Consider the following 26,642-nt stretch of genomic DNA (forward strand, 5'->3'; position numbering starts at 1 on the left):
TCACACAGAGGTTTTAATCAGGATTCAGCAAAAGTGTCAAAGAGCATTTGATTTTACCTTTCTATCTCTGTTTCACATTGACATTTTGTTCTGTACAAGCTGCTAAGTTATTCTTCTGTCGTCGTCATCATCTTCTTAACATAACACTACCACTTGATAGTGTGTAGTAAGAACTATATAGCTGAACAGATAAATAACAGTGTAACAGTTTAGGGTGGAAGGAACATATTTTGACTGCAGTGCTTGCCATTCTGCATTGTTCTGTCTTAGAATTCGCTTTGTTCAGGCTACCTTCCAGTGCTACTATGCCAAGCCTGAAAATCAGAGCCCTTTACTTTGTCAGTCAGAAAGCTATTCCATCTGCATACAGGTTTATTTTGTTTTCAGGAAGATATAGCTGGTTGAACCTCCAGCTATATTGCATTATGCTATGTGGGGCCATGGTGTGTGTGTGTGGGGGGGAAGGTTTTCCCTTGAAACAAATAGCCCACATTCCTAAATCCTTTGAGGGTCTGGCATTGACCATGCTGACTGATATGTGCTAAACAGTGTCCATGGTTGCAGGCAAAAGCAGTCCAGTACTTTTGGATCCTGCTTGTGGTGGCAGGGTGAAGATGGGAGAAGGAACTTGAAGATTGATGACTATCATCGATTTCTTATCAGATGATGCAAAATTACAGACAGATCCTCAAACTGCATCTCATAATCAGTGTTTTATAGCTTAGCGATGTAAATTGCTCAGTTGACTTCAATTGATAATGTTCCTAAGTAGTGCCCTTACTTGAGTGGTAGTGGTGAATTTTCATTGGGGGGGGGGTGTCCTTCCTTATTTCTGCACTGTTTAGCACTGTAATTTCATTTAGCTGGGAGCTAAAAATATAAATATGTGTGTGAGAGACCTGGGACCTTTTTCAAAGGTTTCCCAGACCAAAGTGTCCTCATAACTTTGTCTGAAACAACTGCTTGCTCAATAAAATGGGGTGAAAGAGTGAGTAGAGATCACAGTGGTAATAAGTAGGCATTGAAACTGCAGAAGGAAAATTTGTGAGTGTGTATGAGAGAGAGGGTGGGTAGGTGAGAATGAATAAGAGAGAACAAATAAGTTCCCTGGTCGTTCTGGAGTTACTGAATTGAAGAGGAGCCCCATGGAGGCAGCTGCTCTGGTGCAGGTGAGAGTTCAGCAGGACATGAACTCTGTTTTAGATTACACAGAGAAAGAAATAGGCAGTGTGGTGTAGTAGTCAGAGATCTGGACTAGGACCTTAACGGTGATGGTAGAAGAAGCTGAGAAGGAAAACCAAAAAAAGGTGACTTAGAAAAGCAAAGAACGTCAGCAAGAGATGCACCTGAGCTTGCTGACTCTAAGACAGGCAGCAGAGAAATCAGCATTTACAACAACAAGCAGCTGTAACACCTTAAACCAGGGGGAAACTGAACTGTGATGGGAATAAACTTCAGTCACAGAAAATACTTAACAGGGATAATGTGAACCTTTTCATCCAGAAAGAGATTTAGTTCTTTCCAGTGCTATTTTTCTAGAAAAAGAGGTGCAAGAACTCACCATGAACTTGTTCTTTTATAATGGCAATGGTGCCCACCAGAGAGGTGCCTTAACTGAGTTCCACTGAACAAAAGCCCTGGTTCTTTCCCATGATACAGACAGATAGCTCAGGAGAAAATGCTCTTGTCAGTGCAGTGCTTAGCTGATAAAACCTTTCCAGATTTTGTGTCTGATCTGCATCTCCATTTCTCACCTTGGCAACAGAAGAAGACACAAACAGGAATGAGCTGTGGTTGTGTAAAAATACGTTTCCAGGCAGTCGGAAAGACACCACATCTACTAATGTAAATGTACTTCCAGCCCAAGGGATTATCATCTAGGTCTTAGTATTAATGATGTGCTGTAAAAGTACTGACTGGGTTATAAATGAAATATGTACAAATTGAGCAGCCTAGTGGTGCATCTGCTTGGCCATATTTGATAGGTTACCTAATGGACACCTAGCCTCTGCAACTCACCGGAGCCTGCGTTCTTCACTTCCCACTCGTCAGATTTAGTGCTAAAGCACTGAGCTATGGGCACGGGAAACTGCAATGCAGATGTGTCCCCAGAGGATCGGAATGAGTATGAACTCTGGGATCTGGCCCAGTTTATAAAAATACTACTTAACTGAATTTCCATCTGGCTGCTTCTGTACGTCTCATAACTTGCTTCCACTGAATATATCTTGTAGGTTTCTTATGTAAAAACCTTAGCACTGCAGACACTAAAATAGCACTAAAAATGCTCAATTGAAAGTCAGGGCATTTAAAAAAAAATGTGTTAACTTGGTGCCTAAAACTTAACAGAAAGCATGCCAGGTGAGCAGCCCTGGGAAAAACATTCCATAATTGGATATCATTTATCCAGCCATCAGCTGCCTGACCTCAGACGATAAGCAATATCATAATGACTTCAGTGGCAGGGGCTGATGATGCTCGGTATGTTACCTTCACCTTAATCGCTTTTGCCACCAGCTCCAAAAAGTCTCCAGAAGGTTTCTAGAACAATTTGGCCATTGGCTCAATAGTTGCAAGTTTTGGGGGCATATCTTGGGGGGGGGGGACCCTGTGTGTTCTGAGAGAATGCAGTATGCAATTATTGCTTCAAGGATGCTTAACATCTTCGTAGTGTTTTTTTATTCAAAAACACTCAAAGTGCTTCACATTCAGTATCTCAGTAATCCTTTCAAAATCCTTGTTATGGTTGCAGAGTTGTAGATTTGAGGATGACAAATGGTGTCTTACCTAAGTCTATGTGGTGATCCCCATTGTTATATTTGATTGATCAGGGCCTGATTTATTATTATTTATTAAATTTCTATATCACCATCTGAGGGCCACAGGGTGGATTACAATATAAAATCACAAAAATACATAACACAGTAACAAACAATTGCACACACACACACACACAGAGAGAGAGAGAGAGAGAGAGAGAGAGAGAGAGAGAGTTTATAGTTCCAAAGATTGCTTAATTAGCCAGACCCCTAGCCCCTAGGAAAAGAGGCCTGGCACCTAAAAATATGCAATGAAGGGGCCAAGTGAGCTTCCCTGAGGCGAGACTCCACAAGCAGGGAACCACCACAGAAATTACAGCTCACATTCTTGACCAGTTCACCACACTTGCTTCCAAAATATGTTCAGCTGCACTTTTACTCCTTTGGTGTTCTCCTATAAGCCACAGTGATAAGGATCAGGATACCGTCTGGAAGGCCAAAGAAGACTGCTTCTAACTTTGTATGGAAATAAGCCTTCTTTCTTGGCAAACCTGGATTTTCAACCCCACATTTGCCCCACAACAGTTGGATGGGGGCGGGTGGGCGGTGTTAGTGGGGAGGAAGACTTGAATGAGTAAATCAGCAAGTGGGAGGAAGGAACACCCAATACCATGTTTCCCTTGAAATATTTAGAACTAAATAATTTAGAGTAAGGAAAAGCAGCATGTTCATAAGCTCAAATAATTTTGACTCCATAGCTCTAACTGTTAAAGGACAATTGGCCGCTTTGCATTTATTCTCCTTCATTTCAGTTTTATTGGTACAATAAAACTCTGAATCTCTCATTATTAGTTAATTCTTCTTTTCTCCCTCTCCAATTCTATCTTCCAGATGCCATCTCATTTTAAATTTCACCTGATTCTTTCCATCTAAATCTTATTTCCCTGTATTCACTGCGGAAAATACTGAGTTCAGAAGCAAGATCACTTTTAGATGACCCATTTAATGCACTCCAGCGAGCATGTTTTAACCTGGGGAAACCAATGCGTGTGTGATTCACTCCCCCTCCCAACACAGATACCCTTAGCATAGAAGAGCACCATTACATGAAATACTTTGGTGCATTGTTTTCTCCAGGAGCATCCTTTAATAATAAAAAGCCAGCTGCAGATGAAAAAAGCCCCCCCCCCTTTTCATATTGGAGAGAAAAACAGATTTGGAAGGAGGGTTTCTGAGCAAACAACTACCAAGAAATTATTCAGGTGAAAACACACACACCATCCTCCCACTTTGCTACTCAATCAAAAAACAACATTTGTTTTTTGTGATGAAAGAAATCTTTTGTGGAAAAACAATACCATGTATTCTGTGACTTTGCCCTCACACATAGGGACAAGCATCTCTGCATCCCTTGCTCTCCTCAAGGAAGAATAAAAACTTCCAAATATTTTCTATTCTTTGTATATTGTATTGTTGTTTTATTGCTATGGCCGATGGCTGACACAAATAAAGATTCATTCATTCAAACACAGACAAGAATTGACTCCGAGGCACTCACTCCTATGACAGACAGCTAAAGGCTAACAGTCTTCCATCCTGCCATATCCTCCAAGTGTTCATAGGATTGTAGAGTTGGTACTCTAACCTACTGCAATACAGGAATCTTTCACCCAACATGGGGCTTGAACCCACGGCCCAGAGAGTCTAATGGTCCCTCTCCCAGATAATACTCTGTAAAAGTGGGTGGATGCACCTTTTCTGGAACACATATTGATAAATGTATGTGTGTGAACACTAAAGACCATGCCGTGCACAATATCTCTTCTTGTCTATAGCAGTTGCTGAGATATACATCTCACCTCAGAAGAGCCATGCTGAAAGACCCAGCTTCAAAACCCAAAATCTCCAGGCAGGGCTGGGAAAGGTTCACTGCCTGAAACCCTAGGCCTAGAAAGTTGCTTTCAGCCAGTATAAAAACATAAGAAAGGCTCTGCTGAATCAGGCCAAAGACCCATCCACAGTATTCCAGCATCCTCTTCTCACAATGGTCAACTGGGTGCCTAAGGAAAGCCCACAAGCAGGGCCTGAGTATTATATCACTCTCCTCATTTGTGATTCCCATCAACTGGTATCCCAAGGCGTACTTTCTCCAACAGAGGAGGTAGAATGTAGCTGCCTTGACTAGTAGCTTTTGATTACCTTATATTTAACAGGGAGCTATATGAACCAATGGTCTGACTCAGGTTAAGGTATAGGGACAACTATGTTTTTCTTTTATATATTTATCCAAAGAAAGAATCACTCTTCTATTGCACAGTAAACAAATACAGCATATAAGCAATGTATGTTAGAGCCTTCAATGGTATGTCATACTGAAAGTGGCAGAGCACACTAAGTGATGCAAAGTGAAGTGTTAATTTTTCATCTGTGAAATGCTAAATAGGATCTCCGACATCTGTTTCAGTATATCCCTGTCTGCATGCGATCTGGGATTAGCATGTTCAAACTTCTGTCTACCAATGTGGAAGGGGTTGCCACATTGGCATAAGGGGTGTAAGGAGACTGAAGAAGAATACTAACTTCCTCAGTACTACCAAGATGGCCATAGTTCCAGTTAAATTGATGAAGGAGTAATTCCATCCCCTCATACATACTCTCAAAATATTAGCCAGAGGTGTTCTGCTGGTAAATTCTCATGGATTTAGCAACAAACTAGTTATCTGTGCAGTGTGTGTGTGTGTGTGTGTGTGTGTGTGTGTGTGTGTGTGTGTGAAAATCCCCAGTCCTTGCAATGAGATTTTCACAGAATGATGGAGCTGGAAAGAATTAGGGTTAGAATCATTCAGTCTAACGGGTCTTCCTCTTTAGGAGCCTCCTACTTTTTTCTAACTCCACAGATGCAACAGAATGAAGTGTAGAGGCCTATGCTGGTAGAATGGATGGTATGATTTCAGAGTGCAGGTGAAGGACCACATTTTGAATGCTTCTCTGGGGGGGGGGACTCTCAGCAGATAGAAAACTGGTACAGTCACATGCAGGCTAAGATGGAATCTTTTCTTCTGATGCACTGGTTTCGCTTCGTTTCTATGGGGAATATTTATGTGGAAGAGCATTCCAAAAATGTAACCCCCTACCTCACGGATAGCCAATGTGGTGTCTTCTAGAAGTTGCTGGGTTGCGACTCCCACCATCCCTGACCATTAGCCATTGTGGCTGGGGCTGAAGGGAGCTGCAACATCTGAAGTGCACCACATTGGCTAACCCTGTCCTAACTGTATCCTCAAGTACGTAGTGCCGTCTGTTCTGCTACTTCAACATTCGTCCACCCCACTTTGTGTCACATGTGTTGGCAAGCCCATAGAGACTAATACAAGAAATCCAAACCAAAACATGCCACATCAAAAAAAGCTACAAGCTGAGAAAACTCTGAAAGTAAGCCAGGCTGTTCAATATTTGGTAAAGCAATAACCCAGCAGACCTCATAATTTTAAACATTTCCAGTTATTTGTCCAATAACATAGTTGTCTTAAAATTATGTTCTCTTCGCACAGTACATGTTTTACATTGAGCGACAGAGGATGGTCTCTGGAGCTCAGCTTTAAGCAAGCAGGCATCCTTAATTTATTATCCACATTCTGATATTCAATATAAGTTAAATAAATAGACTGAATTTTTTAAATCCTTCCTAGAGAATACAACTTTACACATTCATGATTTTCAAGCAGAATGATGAAATTTTAAATATGTTTTTGAGACAAATGGGCTGTGAACTGATGGTTTCTGCAGCATTCTTTATTTCATATATTGGAAAAAATAGTTGAAGTGAAAGCACAATTGTGTGCCCTTGAGACTTATTAAACATAAGGAACTATCATCATCATCAACAACAACAATGGCTTTTTATATGTCTGTTAAATACATTTCCCCCATAAAGGTTATTTCCTTTGCTTTAGCCTTAGGAGCACACAAAATAGAAGATTTTTTTTGCCATAAATAAGTTTTAGAAAAATATGCATGGTTTTAGAAAAAAACACAATGTGTTGTATAATTTTAGGAGGGAGGATTTGATAGATGTTATGTGAGCTATTGGAGGAAATGACATTGTAATGGAATTCTTGTGTAGCTGCATACATATTACATTTTCTGCACATCTTTTAGCAAGTCTGTAATGAATCAATGAATTTAAACACTACAATACTCTCAGAACAGTGGATGAAATCCAGCATGTTCCTTAGTGATATGTGTGTGTGCTTTGAGTTTTGCTTTTTTGGAAAAAAATGTTGTTTTATCGAAGTATTTCTGCAGAGCTGTTCACTTGGATGATTGATTATGTATAATTTTGCATGTTTTCCCTGGAAGGTGTATGAGGCAGTCCCATGTTACAGTGAATGCAATCAGTATTCCTGGATAGCAGAACCATGGTCTCCTTGCGAAATCAACAGCGAGCTAAATTCCCTGCACTGTGGTGAAGGAATACAAACTAGAAAAATAAGGTGAGTAGATATAAAAACAGTAGGTTTTGAACAGAAACATTAAGAAACTGTAACTTTGAGAACTCTATAGACCTACAACCAGCCTTTGTAAATGCTCTTCTATGTGATGAGAAACGTGCCTTCTATCTTTCTACAACCATCTCTAGAGTTCTGGAATAGCCTTTCTGGTCCATATTGTAGAAGAGATGCATGAAATGATGCTGGTCTGTAGGGCGAGAACCCTGTCCCAAATGGTGTGAACACATCTCTACTTTCAGTAGCAGAACTTTAATCAATTAATTGTACCATTTCTACACAGTGTGCTTAATATTGCCTTTCACCTTTTCTGCTTCCGTATAAGAGGCATATGGCAAAAAAGAAATATTCTGAGAGGTAATGAAAGCAGTCAGAAATTCTGTGTAATGAATATAAATGCATGAACAGACCACTTAGAGCACTACAAAAAATTGTTTGTTTTTAAAAAAAGACTGATTTAATCTCTTTGTTCTTGATGGGATGCTTACTTCACATTTCCCCCTCTGTAGATGTATAAATACCACCGAAGACAGCAGTGGCGAGTCTGTAGCCAACATGCTCTGTAATCAGTCTGAAATCCCCCTTGAAAGACAAAAGTGTACCCTCTACTGTCCCAGTGAGTGTGTTGTGTCTGAGTGGGGTCGCTGGAGCCAGTGCCCAAAGGTAAATTAGTTCTCTGTATTTCAAACTCTTGGCTATTTTCTAAATTACATGTTTGTCAGTATAAAGTATTAGGAACTTACCTTTTGCTGTTCAGACAGGAAACCTGCTGAAATAATACCAAGGGAAAAGATACAAGGAGATCTTCTAGGAGAAAAACACTGATTCCTTTTTTCTCTGATAAAAATATCATTATAGGATACTCATTAAAGCCTAGAAGCAAAGATGCTGCTTTGGACATTTTTGTTTTGCTTAAAAGAAAAAAAAGATTGTCACTTAATGTGTGTGACAAGATGGCTAGGTGGATACAAAGCTTGGTGCAAAGAAATACAAAGAGGTTGTTACAGCTGAGACAGAATGTGTGTTGCAAATTGAACAAGAGCACAAACTCTCTCCAAGTTACTATTTGAGGGTAAAGGTGAAGGAACCCCTGACCGTTAGGTCTAGTTGCGGACGCCATTTACCTTCCCGCCACAGTGGTACCTATTTATCTACTTGCACTTTGACATGCTTTTGAACTGCTGGGTTGGCAGGAGCTGGGACTGAGCAATGGGAGCTCACCCCATTGTGGGGATTCGATCCACCAACCTTCTGATCAGCAAGCCCTAGGCTCTGTGGTTTAGAGCACAGCGCCACCCGCGTACAGTACAATTAATATACCCAGTGGTTGGATAGCCAAAGCCAAAACAAGAATTTGTTATGTTATGTTCTGTAAAGAATTAGGCTCTGTAAAGAATTTATGAATATTGTTCAATAGAAATAACGAGGGAAGGGGGGTGTAAATGGCAATATGGAAGAATGGAATGTGTACTAAAGGGATAACTATGAAAGAATGTCAGTGACGTTGAAGGAAGTCTAAAATGGATATGATTTGTTGTAAAATGGATAAAATGTATAATGAGTTGGATTCAATAAAATCATAAAAGCAAAAAAGAAAAAGAAAAAAAGAATTTGTTATGTTCTTGCCATTAAACTTGGCCCACTGAAGTATTTTGAAATCTCCCACCTGTAAGAGTTTTGTATGCTGCTGTTAAATATAATGTAGTCAGCTGGAAACTATGTGAAGGCAGATATCTACAACAGTGATTTGGTTTACGCATGGGCACTACCACCCATGTAAAAACATTATCATAAATGCAACCTTTGTTTGGAAATAAGTTTTCAGCTGTTCCACCAGTCTTGTTTGATGAATATAATAATCTTATTTCCTTAGAGCCCAAGCTAATGAATGAGCTGAGAATCCAGGCATCTCCAAAGGGTAAATTGGTAGAAGTACTAATTAGTGATGCAGGTACTCTCCTGTGGCATATTCATTGGCCAAAGGATTAAAGTGTGAAGACACATATATTGACAATTTGATGAGGATTGTCATAAAGAACATTTAGGAATTAGCTAGCATTTGGTAGGTTCAGTAGCTACTCCTTTATTAATTATTATGGAGAGGTGTCTTGCAAATTAGTTTCCCCTCCTTATCTATAACCTATTTCTTAGTTTTTTCTTATTCCTTTGTTACAGCTGCCACCAAGTACTAGTACCGTCTGCTTTCTATTTCAGTTTAACCACCAGTACTTATGGATAAGCATAGGACAAAACAGTGCAAAGATCTGAATATGAAATACAAAGTAGATTTATTTTATTTATAACTGTTATTAATATAAATATATAATGTTTGTATACACAGGTGCTTCATAATTAGATTGCTAACTCCTTTTTGTTATAGTTGCTTTAAATAAGAATGTTTACACTGTATGGTTACTGTCACTATAGTAAATACAACCAAGGGGTCCTTAAGACAATAGTTGTGTGAGTTTCCATTCCTTCCTCTATCCAATTTCCCTGTATCAATCCACCTCAGTTAACACTCAGCAACCAGTCACTGCAGACTATACTTGCAGTCTTCAGTCAGGTCCACAACTTCTTCCCTCTGTAGTCTCTCAGGCCTTTCTTAGGACATCTGCTGCAGTCTTCCCTCTGCCCCAGGTTTTCAGCAATCCCACTGGCACTTAGCTGCAGAACTCTTCTGAAGGCTGCCCTTGGAGTTGAACAAACCTCCTTCAGCTCTAGCCAGTGATGTCTGCTCTCATCTCCTCTCAGGCTTCAATGAGCCTCTCTGAGCCACTTCTTTAAGTCCTTCTATTTCCACTGTATGAGTCCAGCTACCAGCTGAGCAGCAGCCTCTGTCAGTAACTCCCTGTCTTTTGACCAGACCCTGGCCTTTTTATTATCTCTAGCCAGGACCACCCAAGGCAATCATTTCAACTTGAGTGGAATTCTGCCCCCTCGTGGGCCTATGAACTATAATAAGTATGTACTTGGCAAGCTCTCTTTCTCACTGTATTGGGCATTATTTTATTTTTTGGCTTCCTCTACCCCAGAATGGTCTTTTTTTCAATGACTGGGAGGGTGAGGAAAACCAATCATTGTAAATCTCTATGTAGTACCAATATCATGGATATGACATTGTGCAAGTCTAATGAGGGAAAAAACCACATTGTTGATATAAACATACTTCAGCAAAGGCAAAAATAGCCATATGTTGGTCTGGGGAAAAACTGATTTAAACAAAAATGTTTTGAATGTGCCAGCAATAAATTGGCTGAGTTTGTTAAAGCTGACAGTATATGAGATTTGCTATGTGGTGCTACATGTACAATCTGCATATCAGGTTGCAGCTTTTCTTCTCTACAACTGTTCAGTTACAGAATTTTAATATTTAGGGTGGTGCGGAAGGTTTGGGACTCTGATGGTTAAAGATTGGGTCAAGTGGAGAAAGGGATAAATGCCCTTTCCTCATGTGACCAGTTACAGCCTTATCAGGGCCTTACACTCTTGCTATTTAAATAATAAAAATCAGATGCATCAAATTCATACACACATTTAACATATCATCCCTCTTGGCCCTACCTATGCCACATTAGTATAGTTGTTTCTTGTATTATTTATAATCTAGTCAAATATTCCATTTCCTTCTTCCTACCAAAGGACCAGCTGGGGAATTCTTCTATCCAGACTGGAGTCATGTCTTGTCTGTTTCAATAAACACTGGCAAATTAAAGTAAAGCACCTTTTTCTTCAGAGGCTTCATATTAATTCCAGTGACAACGGTGTGTTCACACATCATCACTTGATTGCTTCTTCTTCACAAACAACTGAAAGGCTATCATCTCCCCTTAAATATTCACCATTGAAGTAACATAGCAGTACCTGTCGTGTCCTGACTCCGTCTTCATCTGACTTGGAAATGTAATTAATTGACTTCAGTTGAATTCGTCAAAGCATTCTTAAACTGAGCTTAATATGCAAGTTGCGCTACAAGTCCCTGAAATAATTATCTCAGATATATTGCATCAGCTGTCAGCTTTCTTGCTTGCAACAATTGATAACCCCAATAGCAGATCTGAGTGGCCTCCTTGTTCTCAGCAACTGTTAACATTTACAGTAGTTAATTCAGGGGGGTTTGATAACAGTTCATTTAATTATGTAAATTTATAGCACAAGGAACAGAATGAAAGAAGAAATGCTTCTGTTCCTTGTGGATCAGCCGCAGCTTCGTGGACTTATATGCATATCAAGTAGGTTTAGATTTTCATAAATCAGATACAAGTTCCTTATATCCTTATATCTTATTTGATGGATGACTCTGAAAGCAGAAGAAAGACACAGGTTCACATGTCAGTGGTTTGTTTTTGTTTTTTTACTGCATCCCCTGGGTATTTTGGGTCATAAATCTGAATTTTTTCCAAACTGAAACGAGATTAGTAGCTTAATTCATTTTCTTAAATATCACTTTTACAGAGCCACTTGAATGACTGTGGCACTGGAACTGACAAACAAACAGCAAAAATAGTATACTCAGGAGGGCATAAGACTCTCAAGGTCATGTGTTCAAACCCCACCTTGGGCAAAATATTCCTGCACTGCAAGGAGTTGGACTAGATGACCCTCGTGGTATACATCCAACTTTAAAATTCTATGATTCTAGGTTTGTCACAGGAACTGATGCGACACTTATGCTGCAATATGATCCTGTTCTTGGAAACATTTTCCAGGAAACCTCTATGCCTCTCTCATGCTCAATTACGGCAGTCACAGCTTACGGCAGCCTTCCCTAGGTTGGTGGCCTGCAGAGATGTGGGACTACAGCTCCCATCAACCCCAGCCAACTTGGGAAAGGCTGAACCATGGTCTCTATGGCTCCTATAATCCCCAAAGATCTATGATTCCAGCCTTTTCTCTTTCCCTGAAGAAAATGCAGCAACATGCTAACCAATAGCTTTGGGGTTCTTGCACTGAGGATAAAACCTAGCATTGATCCAAAAGGAAAGATTGCTGTAATGTATTTCTAGAGTTCTTTCACTGCCTCAGAGGAATAGCATTGGGCTGTGTGTGTGTGTGTGTACATATACAGATACACGTTCACTATTAGAAGTATTTTGTAAGACATTTACCACACATCTAGGTACTTCTTCAACACAAGCTGCATATGCATGTGCACAATCCTATAAAATGTGATTGTCCTGGGACCAGATTACATGAAAGATCACCTCCTGTCATATATATACCTACCTAAATTTTAATAGTGGAGCTTTCCCCGACTTATTCCAAACAGCCCCTGAAATTGGTCCCAGGGGAGGGTCAGGAGAACACCAAGAACAGTGTGTGGGGGAAGCAGGGGTGGGATTGTTTGATCTAGCAAGTTGTAATGTCTGTGCAGAAAGAACAGTTGGGAGAGTTTGGCATTGGATTCTACATGTTTTTCTATTTTATTTTAATCATGATATATTGCATTTTTGTTACTACATTTTTTGTAAGCTCCCCAGGGAATAATTTCTGATGGGAAAATATACAAATTAAAAGAACAACAGTAAGCAAGCAAAACAGACACTATCCAAAGCTCCACGCAATTATACCCAAAGTGCTTCACACAATCCGCATTGGTCCGATTCCTAGTGGTGGAACCTTTCTCACAACAGCAAAATATTGGGTGATCTCCACCCAGGCAGAGCTCTGTGGATTTGGGCAATTGAATAGAAGTATGTTTCATTCATTTCAGTGGAAGCTACTTCTATGTAAGTGACTGTAACTGCAATTGACATGTAATAAAGCACAATTTTTTTCATGAAGATTGAAAAAGTATTAATATTAGTCCACTCTTGGCCAAACAAAATATTAATAAATGTTATATAGTAACACTGAAAAGCCTGAATATGAATAGATTTTCTGTCTCACACATGTCCTTTGGGTAAGATTTGCTTTTTTCTGGGACCCAGGAAAGTTCAAAATGCCATTATAGATTTGACTGTGGATCTATTTTTATTTATTTATTTGTTAAAAAAACAGAGTTCATGTTGTAAATAGCTTATGAAATTGTTACACTGGGTGTTCACATCTGCATGCAGATTGTTTTGTATGGTTCATTAAGCAGTTAGAAGTGGTCAAATCCCTTCTCTGCAAAAGCATTTTCTGCAGCACAAGCCTTGACTTGCACATTTCATTATGAATAGCTTGTTAAACATCATGTTCCTGGTTTCATATGCAAGCATTCCAATAAATTGCAGGGACAGTGAGCATTCTACAACCTTTGTAGCCAGCAGTTGGGAGGGCTGTGCGAAAAACTAGACAGAGAAGAATTACAGATTGCTCACAGCGATTTAGATGTACTGTACTTAGATATTTAGGTATTTAGATAGTACTGTACACAACACATCAGCACCTCAAGTGCATTTTTAGGTAGATCTCTTTCCTCACAAATGTACTCCTGGTGTTTTGTCTATTTGGTCCCCAAACATATTTCTGTGTTAAATCTTGCAGTGTGTGTGTGGTAAAACATGACTAATTAATTGGGGTAGCTGGCAACACATCATGTTCATCCATGAAAAGGTGATCATTGCATGTACCAGTGTGGAGCTACTCAATAAGGTGGCTTTGATAGGGCCAGGGAAGTCCTCTTCTGCAGAGGAGCTGCAATGCATGTGGCTCCAGTGTGTGATCTCAAGACTCATGAGTAAACAGGTCTGGATCTGGTCGGTGTCTGGATAAATGAGCACCTGTGAGTCACACATACAGTGCCTTGGTTCTATGATAGAATAAAAGTGGGATATGAATGTAAGGTAACAACAAACAATGCACAGAGAGTCCCTTTAGACGTGTGCCGAATGCACAGTTGGTGGGAGCACACCTGTTAGGCACATTGGTGATGAGACTCACTCACATAGCCCTGTGACCACTACCACTACCACCCTACAGTTAATCAAACATGGCATGTTCCATGTTTGAATGAATAGGGGATCCCCCAATCTTTCTGCTCAGTTACTTGCGCCCCAAAACAAACTGGGATATTAAAACTAGTCACTGTATGCTTAAGCATGAGATCCAAATGTATATCAAAATCCACATTTGAAGTAGCACTTGGAGATTTCCCACAAGCTCTCTCACTTCTTTGAAGGTTACTTCAAGATGTTTGGCTCTCTAGCATACATAGAAATGTACGTGTGCAGGCGAATTTTTTTGAGGTTCCATAATTCTTCCGGCAACCCCAATAACAGGCCTAGTAAGAATGCCAGTGTTGTTTATTTTAGTGATGGTATTCAAAAAGTGTTGCATTGTTACTGTGTTTTAATTTCCCCCCACTTCCGGTGTCTGATGTTAATAAGCTACCACCAGACACACCTAAAGAGCAGGAAAGCAACTTTGTTCAAAGGCGGCACTCGCCTTGCAAACCATTAGCGACTATGCCTCAGTGTCAAGGTGTTTTTCACCTGTCCTGCCCCACCTTGGGGTCTTCAGAAGGAGCAACTGTTTCCTACGTGTGTTTTCTCTCACACACACACTCAAACACACTTTTGTGGGGAGTGCCCTTTGCCTTCTGCCAGGAACATGGATGTATTTGGCTTTTAGTCTTTCTATTTTTCAGTTTTAAATGTTGAGATTGTGTTGTCTCCATTTTTTCTGATTTGCTCTTTTTCCTTGAATTTTGTATATTTCTCCTTGGAATGGTTGTCAGTGCATGTTTTCATGCTAAAGAAGCCAGAAGTGGTCATTCAGCAGCTGGGCCCTCTCTCCTTCCTGCAGCACGATGATTGATTTTAACAAAGCAAAGCAAATGCAGTAGAGCTTTAATTGGGAGCACCTAGTGAGATACTTCTCTTTGATTTTTATTGGCAAATCATTTATGCTACAGTTCTTGCCTGCAAGGACAAACAATCAGATTAATTGCATGAAAGGTAATAAACGATTCGTAAACACTTTGCAATGGGATTAGTTTTCAGGTAATTAAGAGTAATGGCTTACCTTAGATGTATCTGGGTGACCATACCCCAGGTAGCAGCAGAGGTTTCAATAAGGTTCCTTTCTGTGTGAAATTATACCACAAGGTGATAGATAACTGTAAGCGCCTGATGGCATTTGCTTAACTCTGGGAGAACAGGGGGCTGCATCTCCCCTGGCAGCTCTCCAAGAGCTATCCAACACTTGGAACCAGCCTCTCTTGTCTGTCTCGCTTTTCTTATATGGTAGGGTGCAGAAATATACGCACTGCAGTCAGCTGGAGCTGTGCCAGAAGTATATTGGGCTAAAGCCACAGCAGAATTTAACTTCTGAGCTGTAATGGCTCAAGCCTTAAGCTGAATATTCAGGAGGAAAAATGAGTCTGTTCTCATCCTCTGACTCTGCCTGTCTCTTCTTTTCAAGTTCTGCCTTCGATGACAGCTACAAGGCAATAAAAGCATGCACTCTTTTTTTAAAAAAATAAAAATAACACTTCTGCCTCTGTAGTTAATGAGCTTTTAAATAGGAAAAATAGAACCCTCAATGTGATTTATGGAAGGACGTTGCTGAAAGAATCCTCAATATTTGGGGGGGTGGGGGAGAGAGGATTTGTGTTGTTCTTGTTACAGTACTTGCCCAGCTCATGGCACTTTAAAAAAAAGTCCTTTGATTTCTTTTCTCCCCACCCAGTGAGCAGGCACAAGCTCATTACCATCAGTTAAATATAATCAAGGCTATCTAACTAAACTTTTTATGTGGATTTTATTTCAGTATTTAGAAGCATCTCTCCCCTGCTCTACTCTTCATCGCTTGTCTCATTTCACTTCACTTGGAATCAATAACAGTGCTGCTACTGATGTCAAACGGTCTAGAATTTGCCACTATTTTATGGCATAATTCTGCCATTCTTAATCACTTAAGTAACCCCCATTAGCCCCAGTGTCACTACCATCATGATGGAGTGTAGTGGGTTAAGACACTTACAAGTGTATGCTGACATAATTGCCCTTTATGAGCTTCTGAAAAGCTATTGAACTACTGGAGTTGCTGCCTATTCACTTGGCCGCTGCTCAGAGGTCCCCATGCAATTGTGTCCTGGGGCAGACAGGGACATGTTGCATTCCTCATCTTCTTACCCCAGCCGACGGGCAGGATCTCTCATGGCCAGTCAAGGGGTCATCTGCAAAATGTCTCATCCTACAACAAGGTACTCTGAGGCATAACCATGTTTAACAACACAATCAGCTTAATATTTTGTATACAGTAATCACAAAGAATTCTCCATTTCTTGGCATGTTTGATTGCAATAGTAGCAGCAGGAAGCAGAAATTCTGTACAGGTTGCTTGGAAGCAATTCTGACTGTGTTTGATGCATCTTAACTTCCTTTTCAGTGTGTTAGGGTTGCTGCTTTTGTTGAAGAGAGTGCCATATAATGAGATAGGTTACACCTTCTCCACATACCCTCTCTCAAGGTAACGAAAAGAACTGGATTCTTCCCATTTCATTCAAGCCGCAATCCCAAGGGCACCACATATGGTCTGACACCCATAGCTCTCTGCTTGCAATATTCATCTATTTATGAGTTTAAGAAACTATTAGTTGAACTTTATGTACGTTAAATCAGTAACAGTATGACATGTTCAGTCTGCCAGCCTTCCCCCCAACCACACCCATGTGAAAGTTTCATGTCTCAGTTTCTCTTTCTTGGTTCATCTCCTGAAGAAAGCCTTAACTGGGGAGGTTTACTGGTTCCTCATTTACTTTGTAGGAAAAGTGTATCATTTTAATGGCAATGGTTGTAATAGCTAGAGTTCTGGCTCCTTCCAATCTAATGGTTCTTTGCTTACATTTATTCATTGCTAGATAAAGTAGGCACATGCAATGAGAGAATGAATTTGATTTGTTTAACAGGGTCAGTGGTCAATGGAACTTGATTTGAGTCTATCGTCTTCCTGCTGATCGGGTTGGAACATATTTGCAACTTCTAACACACATTACTTTTCAATAAATCTACATCCAATTTTCTTTTACTCTAAAAGGCTGTTATTTCTTTTTTTTAAAAAAAAATATGTGTGTTCTATTGCTGTCTGCCTTTTATAGAAATGTGACTTCTTACTGATTTTTGAGAATGATGGGAGATGTTTTCTGAGGCAGACATCATCTAATACAGGCATCCCCAAACTTGGCCCTCCAGATGTTTTGGGACTACAATTCCCATCATCTCTGACCACTGGTCCTGTTAGCTAGGGATGATGGGAGTTGTAGCCCCAAAACATGTGGAGGGTCAAGATTAGGGGTGCCTGATCTAATACCATCAGGAATTCCAGTCCTTCTCTAGTATAGCACAGTAAGTTGATGAAAGAGAACAGATGTAGCATTTTTTCCCATTGCTAGAGAATTTGATGAGCAGATTTGATGGGGAATACAAGAGAATATCCCATTGACTGTTCACAAGCTGGTATAACACAGTCCTTTCCCCCTACTTAGGAAATCACTCAAGATCTACTAACAGAAATTCAAATACACATCTTTTAACATATAGGTAATCTTTATCTTAACTCTTTCCCCCCCTAGCCATGTGACCCCAATATAATGCAAACACGGACTCGGCATGTACTGAGGTCTCCTTTAAATCCCAAGACCTGCCCTGATGGTTCACAAATGCGACCGTGTGTCCTGAATCAAAATTGTTTTCAGTTTCACTACAATTTAACAGGTAAGAACCCTTCACTTTTGCTGGAACAGAATTTAGTGCTATGCCTGTATCTGAAGTGGAGAGAGGTGATGGCAAAGTGGTTGAGCATTAGAGAACCTAAGGCTTGTTAGGTGACTTATGCCAAGTCCTTGCTTTTCGACGAGGCATATAGATTGTCTACCATCTTTATTTAGATGTTCGTTTTTTGAAGCTTTGGAAAAACAAAGTACTTTGGACCCTGAAACACACTTTATGGGGGGGGAAACCAATTAAAAATATATGCATGTGTCCAGGAAACATTTAGAAGCTTGCCTGCATTTAAAAGTCATTAGCTACAATTCTGTTTTTACCTGTGTTTTCAGTTACTGTCTCCTTACAGCCCAATGGCATGCATGTTTACTTAAAGATAAGTCTTGCTGAGTTCAAAATAACATATTATGTTAACATATTATGTATATTTGTATGTGCAAGTGTCTCTAAATGGCAGCTGTCGAGGGCATTGATGTGGTTCAAGACTGTGGTATGGGTGGAAATAGCAGGCTAAGTCCCTACAAAGCTTGTCGAGTTTTTGTCCTGAAGTAAGAACTGCAGACAAAATAAAAAAGGAGTATTTTTGTTTAAGTTTTCTTTTTTTGGGGGGGAGTCCTAAGTGGGTTGTAAAGGTTTATGCAGAGGCAAAATTCAAATGTCCAACTTTGACCATTAAATAAGGATGTTGCTGGTGATTCAAAAAATGGGGAAAGTGTTCCATTAGGGCTTTTACAAAACATTATATTTCAGTAGCATTTACCTTAGTATCATTGCTGTGTATCACTTTGGTGCACTCTCTCCATAGAGATAGGCATGTAACAGCATAGAAGCAAATGAAACCATCACCTCTTGATAAATTCAGCAGAAGCAAAACTTGATGTCCTAGTGCAAAAACCACTCCCATGCATAGAGTGCAGAATCTAAATCCAGTACTAGATTTTTCCATTCATTGTAACATTGGGTAATCTCTGTGCAGGCAAAATAAGGTGTATATAGACAACTCTCCACCATTGAAATGAATGGGGAATGCCACATATGCAAGAGTTTTACATCTAATTTGGTGTGAAGTTAGCTATGAAGTTGTGTGTATGTTTAGAAAATTCTTCATAAGTCAATAGGAAAGAATATGTCTTGATTTTCATATTCTGGTAACCAGCATGGAAAACACATCCATCCATCCATACAAACTGAGCATTTTAAAGACCATTGAGAGGCAAAAGCACAACACCTTGGTGAATAATCTTTTTACTTACACTTTGAAGATGGAAGAGACTTCCAATTACTTATGATTTGTAGTCATTTTCAACATTACCTTTGCAGAATGATACAGTGAAGATCAACAGCCTCTTTAAATTGTTTACACTGGCTTGAAGAAGACATTAATGTTTCAAAAGCACTTTATTTTTTAGAATGAAACATGGCTTGCTTAGTCAGACAAAATTCAATTGGAGGTTGTGACAAGCTTTGCTTTGAAGCAGTAACACTTCAGAAAATGGTTATAACTTTATTATCCAGGTCTAGAACTTGATAATGCATGGACTGCTTTTAAATCCTACATTCTATCACCACTGGACAATTTGCAGTATACTCAGGGGGGATGTTATTTTTCAGGGGCACTTCAGATTGCCCATAGGTGACTAGGCATAATTTAATAATAATAATAGTAATAACCTCTTTCCTTGACTTCTATATGCTCCTATCAAGCAAATATAGTTTCATCAAGCTTAGAAATTAAAGATTTCTCCAACAGTGGATGGCATAACTAAATGCTGATGTTTCTTATAGACTGGAGCACATGCCAGCTAAATGAAAATGCAACCTGTGGACAAGGGATTAGGAATCGCCTTCTGAGCTGTGTTCGGAGTGATGGGAAAGTCGTGGCTATGACCTACTGTGAGCAGGTGAGGTTTCATGTATACCACTAGTGCAGGTGTGCATCAGTAGGATGTGCCATGTAGGACTTGTGCCATGTAGGACAGAATCTGGCTTTCCAGCAAAGCTTGGTTTTTAAAAAATCTCATCTGTCTCATTAAATGAGTTGAAATTTTCTTTGTAATTATTTATTCCTCTTGCTGCTGTCTGGTTACCATGCAGCTCGGTATTCTGAATCTTCTAGATATGGTTTCATTTCAGTCCTAGGATCTTCATTTGTAGCCTGTGTAGGAATGAAGAATTCAGGATCCAAAACCCAAGAAAGACACATTTAGGGCAAAACCTGAAAAATTTTTAGGCCTACACCTGTGTTACACAATTGGCTTTTTTTCTTGTTCTTTTCATTAGATGCAGGAGTGACTAGCAAGTGGTCTTTCAAAGGTTTTGCCACTGTTCTTGTTTTTGAAAGCAATGTGCAAGGTGGATGCAACACACATATGAATTATACAGTACAAGGCTATAAAGCCAGGGTAGGGGATGTTGCTCGACTGCAACTCTCCTCATCACTGTTCATTAACCATATTGGCTGGGATGGATGAGAACCAATGCCCAACACATCTGGAAGGCCACAATTTTCCCACTTAGTAGCTCAATCAATAGAGCATGAGACTCTTAATCTCTGGGTTGTGGGTTCAAGCCTGATGTTGGGAACATTTCCTGCACTGGGGGGGAGGGGCTAGATGACCCTGGTGACCCCTTCCAAATCTACAATTCTATAATCCTGCTGTGACCACATGGGGAATAGGCCCCATTGGAAGTCCATGGGGCTTACTTCTGAGTAGACATGTATAGGATTTCACAGCAAGAGTGTTTCTACATTGTGACCACACAGTCCAGGTGCAGTTAGTGGCATAACTGGAACACCTATGAGGGGGGTGGCGTACCCAAGTAAGCCACCTTAATTCGTTTAGATGGGTGTTGGCTTGCTAAAAGCTAGAAGCATTTTTCATTCCTTCCCAGCCACCGGTGACAAGTAACTCAGTCTCTGTTTGCTTACAGCTAAATTTGGAAACCCCTGCACAAATGGTTGTTGACTGCCTTGTGGAATGTGTCGTCAGCTGCCAGTTCTCTGAGTGGTCTGCCTGGTCAGAATGTTCACATACGTGTGGCCTTGCAGGTAACCGTCCGTCAATGTTCTATCTACGTTTCTTAGAATAGAAATATACTATAAAGCACACCATCAATAATAAATGCTCCGTTTCTGATCACAAGGTTATGAAATTACATAGGCTTAGAGACAGGCTGGAAGAAGGGGCTGAGGGGAAGGTGATTTTCTTCCACATGTACTCTCTTAGTGACAGCCCTTTTCCTGCAGAGGGTGTGAAGTAAGGGACTGCAGACCTGATCTGTGGTGAGGTCTCTAGAGCTTACTGGATGGTGATTCGCAGAATACAGCATGCCAGCTGCAAAGTTAGCAGCAGCCTCACTCATTGAGGTGGACGTTGCTCTGAGGCAGACAATGGACAGACTTCCTCATCTTCTGTCCAAAAGTCATAAGGATATTCAGATGCTGCCAATACATAAAGGAAGAGCTCCCATATCTTGTGCATAATACAGTGGTACCTCGTGTTACATATGCTTCAGGTTACACACGCTTCAGGTTACAGACTCCACTAACCCAGAAATAGTACCTCGGGTTAAGAACTTTGCTTCAGGATGAGAACAGAAATTGTGCTACGGCGGCAGAGGGAGGCCCCATTAGCTAAAGTGGTGCTTAAGGTTAAGAACAGCTTCAGGTTAAGAACAGACCTCCGGAACAAATTAAGTACTTAACCTGAGGTACCACTGTAATATAGGCAGTGGTACATTTGATATCATGTGTCCCCTCTTTAAGCAGGGGCAATATATAATTGAGTCTTGCTGCAGATGTGAAGCTGGGATTTTTCATTACATCTGCAAGTCTGTTGCCCAAATCAGACTTGGTGTGAGACTTTTTTTTCCTCTTCAAGAAGCACAATGGAAATAAATTGGAATAAACACCTTTGGAAAATGAAAGATAGTCATATTCAGTTTCTGTTATCAACACCAATGCCCACAGCACCTCTGTCATATACATCATTTCACAAACTGTGGTATAAAGTTTATATCATGGTGATATATTTTAGTGACCCATGGGACTGCTCCAGTTGTTTTCAGTTCAGGCTTTATGTTATGGAACGGTACACAAAATATGATTTGCTCCTGTTGCTGCACTACAGGTGGGAGGTGTTTTCTGTGACTGGTGGTAAAACGTTTTGATTTCTTTCTATAGCTTTCGACCAACAGAATTTTCTGTGTGTGTGTATGTGTGTGTGTGTCCAGTCCAGTTCTATGCAGCCCATTTAAAGTAAAATATGTTTCTGTAGCCGTACATTGTTCTGTGGATACCATTAGCTCTCAGTGTGTGTTTTTTTACTCATTGTAATACTGTTAGATGAATATTTATTCATATAAGCATTGATGTAAAAGGCATATCAGCAATTCACACTAGCAAAATGCATAGCTGTCAACTTTTCCCTTTTCTTGTGAGGAATCCTATTCAGAATAAGGGAATTTGCCTTTAAAAAAGGGAAAAGTTGACAGCTATGGTGCAATGTGACTTCCTCCTGTCCTCTCCTTCATAGCTCACCCCCAAAATCTGCTTTGGAGGGTTGGGAGAACCCTCAGAATAGAAGGGGGGAATCATTCATTGGGAACGCAAAACAGCTTGTGCTGATGGAACAATCTCCTTAGCGCTACATGTAGCCCAATGTTTTAACAATGCAAATGCAAAATGTGCATATTTCAAATGACTATAAGGTAATTAACTCAAAATTAAAACATTGTTGAAAAGGTCCACAGGAATTCCACAGGAATACTGAGGCAGCTGGTCAATTGTTCCATTTGAGGAGAAATCAGCAAGACCCTCAAACTACTGCTGCCTTTAAAACATGAAAAACTTTTTAACTTCAGCTGTGGAAGATAAGAGATGTAGACTTTCTAGGTGTAAATGCAGGTTGTTCTGGATTGGCATTTTTTAACCACAAACAAGCATTATAGTTCCTTGTGGGTAATCCTGTTCAGTTTCCCAGGAGATTAATTTCTATGCATAGTTAAGTGTTTACATGCAGAACTTCAGCAATCATATTTTGTTCTGCTCAGATGGTTGGATTAGGGCCTGGGAGACCAAGATCCAAACCCCCACTCAGCCATGAAGCTCACTGGCTGAATTTGGGCCAGTCACTGCCTCTCAGCACCACCTACCTCACAGGGTTGTTGTGGTGTTATAGGAGAAGGAAGAGGACCATGCACACCACCTTGATCTTCTTGGAGATAAGATGGGATATAAATGCAATAAACAAACTATAGACAATTCTCAATGGCCTGATGGTTTTTTCGTTCCTGTATGTGGGAATGTCTTGAGGCACACAATAATATACACCATACTAGTGGTAGCAAGAAGCCTAATTTGCTTCTTGGGCACAGGAAGAAAAATACTTGCCCATATCAATATTACTAGTTTCTATGTTTGAATATATGAAAACACCCTCCAGATTCTTGATGCATCTGAATCCAAATCTTGCAGGTCAATAATGCCCTGATATGATGTCCAAAATATTGTTTTGGTATAGTTTATTTAATATAAAAGCAGGAAGTGCTTTTAATATAAAAGCAGGAAGTGTAGCTACACTGGGCACTTAAACCAGTTCAAATATTAGGGCTCCCCACCTCCACATATTGTGATTCTTTTAATGTTTTTTATTTGCAATTTCTCCCTCCAACACAAAATTACAATTTTCAAAGTTCAATGTTTAGGACATAGTAGTTTAGAGTCTTTACAATTGCTCCACATTTCTCGTGCTGGTGATGTGTCCAAAGAGAGCCTTTATTTCAAACCAAGGTTGAGGCAACAGGTTTCAGTGCTGAGAATAGTCAGAAAGAAGGAAAACATTTCCCTCCCCCCCTCGTTGTTGCTGCCACTAGATGTTACTAGAATATAGGAAGAGCAGCAGAGTGGTGGTGAACATGAACTGAACTTATAGATTCCACATACACAGATAATCCCATGGGAGGCTGTCTCTTTCAGAAAACTCCTTTTAAACCTGAGTCACTCACTGCTTTCATTGTGTAATGATTTATTTATAGTATGTACAGAAAGATGACGGCAGAGAAGAGACAAACCCAAGAAGAACAGGGCGAACCTGTGAGGTTTTTTTCTGATCAAAAATAGCTCTTAGGGAAATATTTCAGGTGGTGGTGCAGCTAGGGATCCCAAAAGCCTTTGGCACACAAGGTGATCTCATGGGTCCACGATGTCGTCAAGTGCTTATGCCATCATTGCAAAGCAGTGCCAAACTGATAGCAAAGTAAACAAAACAAAACAAAGGAACAAGTTTCAGTTGCACACCAGAAACAGCCAATCTGCCAGTTTTTTACATTGGAACAACATCCTTTCAAATGAATTTATAACTTTAACTTCATAATGTTATTATTTCTCCACAGGATCTAAGCTGCATGGCCCTTGCCTGTTGGGGTTTGCTGTTCATGCAAAGTGACCCCTCACCATGTTTCCATTCATGTGATCCTAGTTCTCTAGACATGGCATCACAGGGCAAGAGGCTTTGCGCTGGCAGCTTGCAGAGTTTGAGTCACAACAAAGAAATCCAGTGCAACAGTTACACCAGCAGATGCTGGTTCTCGTTGTAAAGTAGTACAGTGGTACCTTGGGTTACAGACGCTTCAGGTTACAGACTCCGCTAACCCAGAAATAGTACCTCGGGTTAAGAACTTTGCTTCAGGATGAGAACAGAAATCATGCAGTGCAGTGCGGCGGCGGCGGGATGCCCCATTAACTAAAGTGGTACCTCAGGTTAAGAACAGTTTCAGATTAAGAACAGACCTTCAGAACGAATTAAGTTCTTAGCCCGAGGTACAACTGTATTGCGCAACAATATTCTGCCAGTGCAAGAATGCTCCTCAATGACCTTAATTAAGTGACAACTTCCCTTGTCCCACTGTTTTCCCCTGGAGAAAACCACTCTTTAGTGCTCAGTTGGAACAAACAGCAATTCATCCCCCCCCCCCCGCAAATTGCTGTTTGTTCTGATTTAGAGCTAAAGAGCAGAAAACCACTTGGATGTGCTTTCTAGGCATGGGACAAGCAGAAGTATGGATGAGTCCATAGTGTTATGCATTGGATACAACCCAGTGATACAGCCCAGTGACACATATATTGATATATATGAGATCTAACTTCCTTATTTCAGTCTTTGTATACTCCACATTCTGTACCTTGATTGTATACTGCGGTGGCCAGAATCCTTTTGGAGGGGACAGTGAAGGCAATGGTGGTGGGGCATTTATTTTGGGCACTCTGTTGATCTCATTGAAGGTGTTCTAAAATGCTACCTCTTTTGCAAGTGTAACGTTATGGCAACATCAGTAGCAAATCTGATCTTTGTGCAAGAATAGAGTTCCAACTAAGAACCAGTCTTCCCCACCCATTCCTTGAACCCATTTTTCCTTCTTGTGGTGTTGGTGTTCAGCCACTGGCAGTAGTTCCTGTTGATGGAATGGCAGAACTCTACTACTGTGTCTTTTACTTCTGACCGTGCAATGGGAATCCCATCCCAAAAGGCATTTGGGCAGTGGAGTTATTGTTTTCCTACTAGAAGGATGCTGCTTGTGCTGTTTAACTTGCTCATTCACAACTTATGCAAAAGCAGAGGTGTTTGCAGATGGAACCAAATTACTGTGATGAGGAATGTTTTACTCAACACATAACTTAAGTTGTAGAATTCATATTTACAAGATGCGGTGACGTCAAGTAGCTTAAATGGTTTTAGTAATGGATAAGGCAAGTTCGTGTGGGATGGCTGATCAGTCATTGTCTATTTTCCATGGTAGCTACAAATCGATTCTTAATGTTCCAGATATGATCTTCCCAGGACAGCCAGCTCTCCACTACTGTAGGCAGAATACCAGGCAAGATGGACTTTGAATATGATTGACAGAAGGCAGTCCCTAGCATATTAGCAAATAGGATGGTTGCAGCTGTTGTTAGAAGAGTGTCCCCCCCCCCCCCGGAAGTGAACATTTACAATTTAAGAACTATGTATTTTTTCCCAATTTGCCAAAAGGATATGCAAATAACAGCATGGATAAAAGCAAAGGACTTCATTAATTTCAAACAGTTTTTCAATATCTTGCCTCAATAGACTAAACTTAAAAGACAGTTCTGAGTATAAAATGCTGGGGTTCTTTGTCAATTTCTAAGGAAACTGGTGGAACACCAAGGCTCCTGAGAAAACTCTAAACCTAATGAGTAAAATAATAATATTGGCTATTATCCCATGTATGGTTAGGCTGCATAAATTCCACTGAAGCCAAGTAATATGCAAAATTGTAATCATCATTAGAAAGAATCCTTTACCAAAGATTGAAAACTGCCACTTAACTTGTTGAGTTCTGTGGCAGCATTTCCATTCAAACTCCATATGCAATTTCCCAGAAGAATCCAATTAAAATGACTTTTTTTAAAAAAAAAATATTTGCAGACTTTTAAAAGAATGAGTCGTGAAATCACACTAATAAAAGGGAAAAGAAATGGAAACGGGAAACCATGGACTTCAAGCTATATCAGAATGTACATAATGAAATGCCCTGTTGTCTGAGTTATTGCCTATGCTGCTGCTGCTGCTAATTATTAGATTTCTATATACCACCCTTCATTTGAGGATCACAGGGCAGTTTACAATATAAATGAATCTGTATTTTTAATAGTGATAGATACATGTTTTCTTCACCCAAGCATGCCTGCTATGTGTTGTTAA

At 40.1% G+C, this 26,642-nt stretch overlaps 1 protein-coding gene and 1 long non-coding RNA gene across 7 annotated transcripts in view; one reads left to right on the forward strand and one right to left on the reverse strand.

Moving 5' to 3' along the window:
* THSD7B (thrombospondin type 1 domain containing 7B) overlaps positions 1–26,642 on the forward strand; it is a 628,355-nt gene that overhangs the window by 586,516 nt on the left and 15,197 nt on the right. For all 6 annotated transcript variants that reach the window (XM_081199464.1, XM_081199466.1, XM_081199465.1 and 3 more), the window contains 5 exons: positions 7,119–7,252; positions 7,777–7,930; positions 17,769–17,910; positions 19,705–19,820; positions 20,851–20,968. In XM_081199464.1, coding sequence (XP_081055590.1) covers positions 7,119–7,252; positions 7,777–7,930; positions 17,769–17,910; positions 19,705–19,820; positions 20,851–20,968 — 664 coding nt within the window. The remainder of the gene's footprint in view (positions 1–7,118; positions 7,253–7,776; positions 7,931–17,768; positions 17,911–19,704; positions 19,821–20,850; positions 20,969–26,642) is intronic.
* The window catches only part of LOC308590324, a 56,084-nt gene continuing 49,436 nt past the window's right edge, over positions 19,995–26,642 (reverse strand). The window contains exon 4 of the long non-coding RNA XR_014009748.1: positions 19,995–20,074. This is a non-coding gene — a long non-coding RNA (uncharacterized lncRNA). The remainder of the gene's footprint in view (positions 20,075–26,642) is intronic.

The sequence above is a fragment of the Podarcis bocagei genome, assembly GCF_964188305.1.
Source record: "Podarcis bocagei genome assembly, chromosome: 1".
Classification (NCBI taxonomy): Eukaryota; Metazoa; Chordata; class Lepidosauria; order Squamata; family Lacertidae; genus Podarcis; species Podarcis bocagei.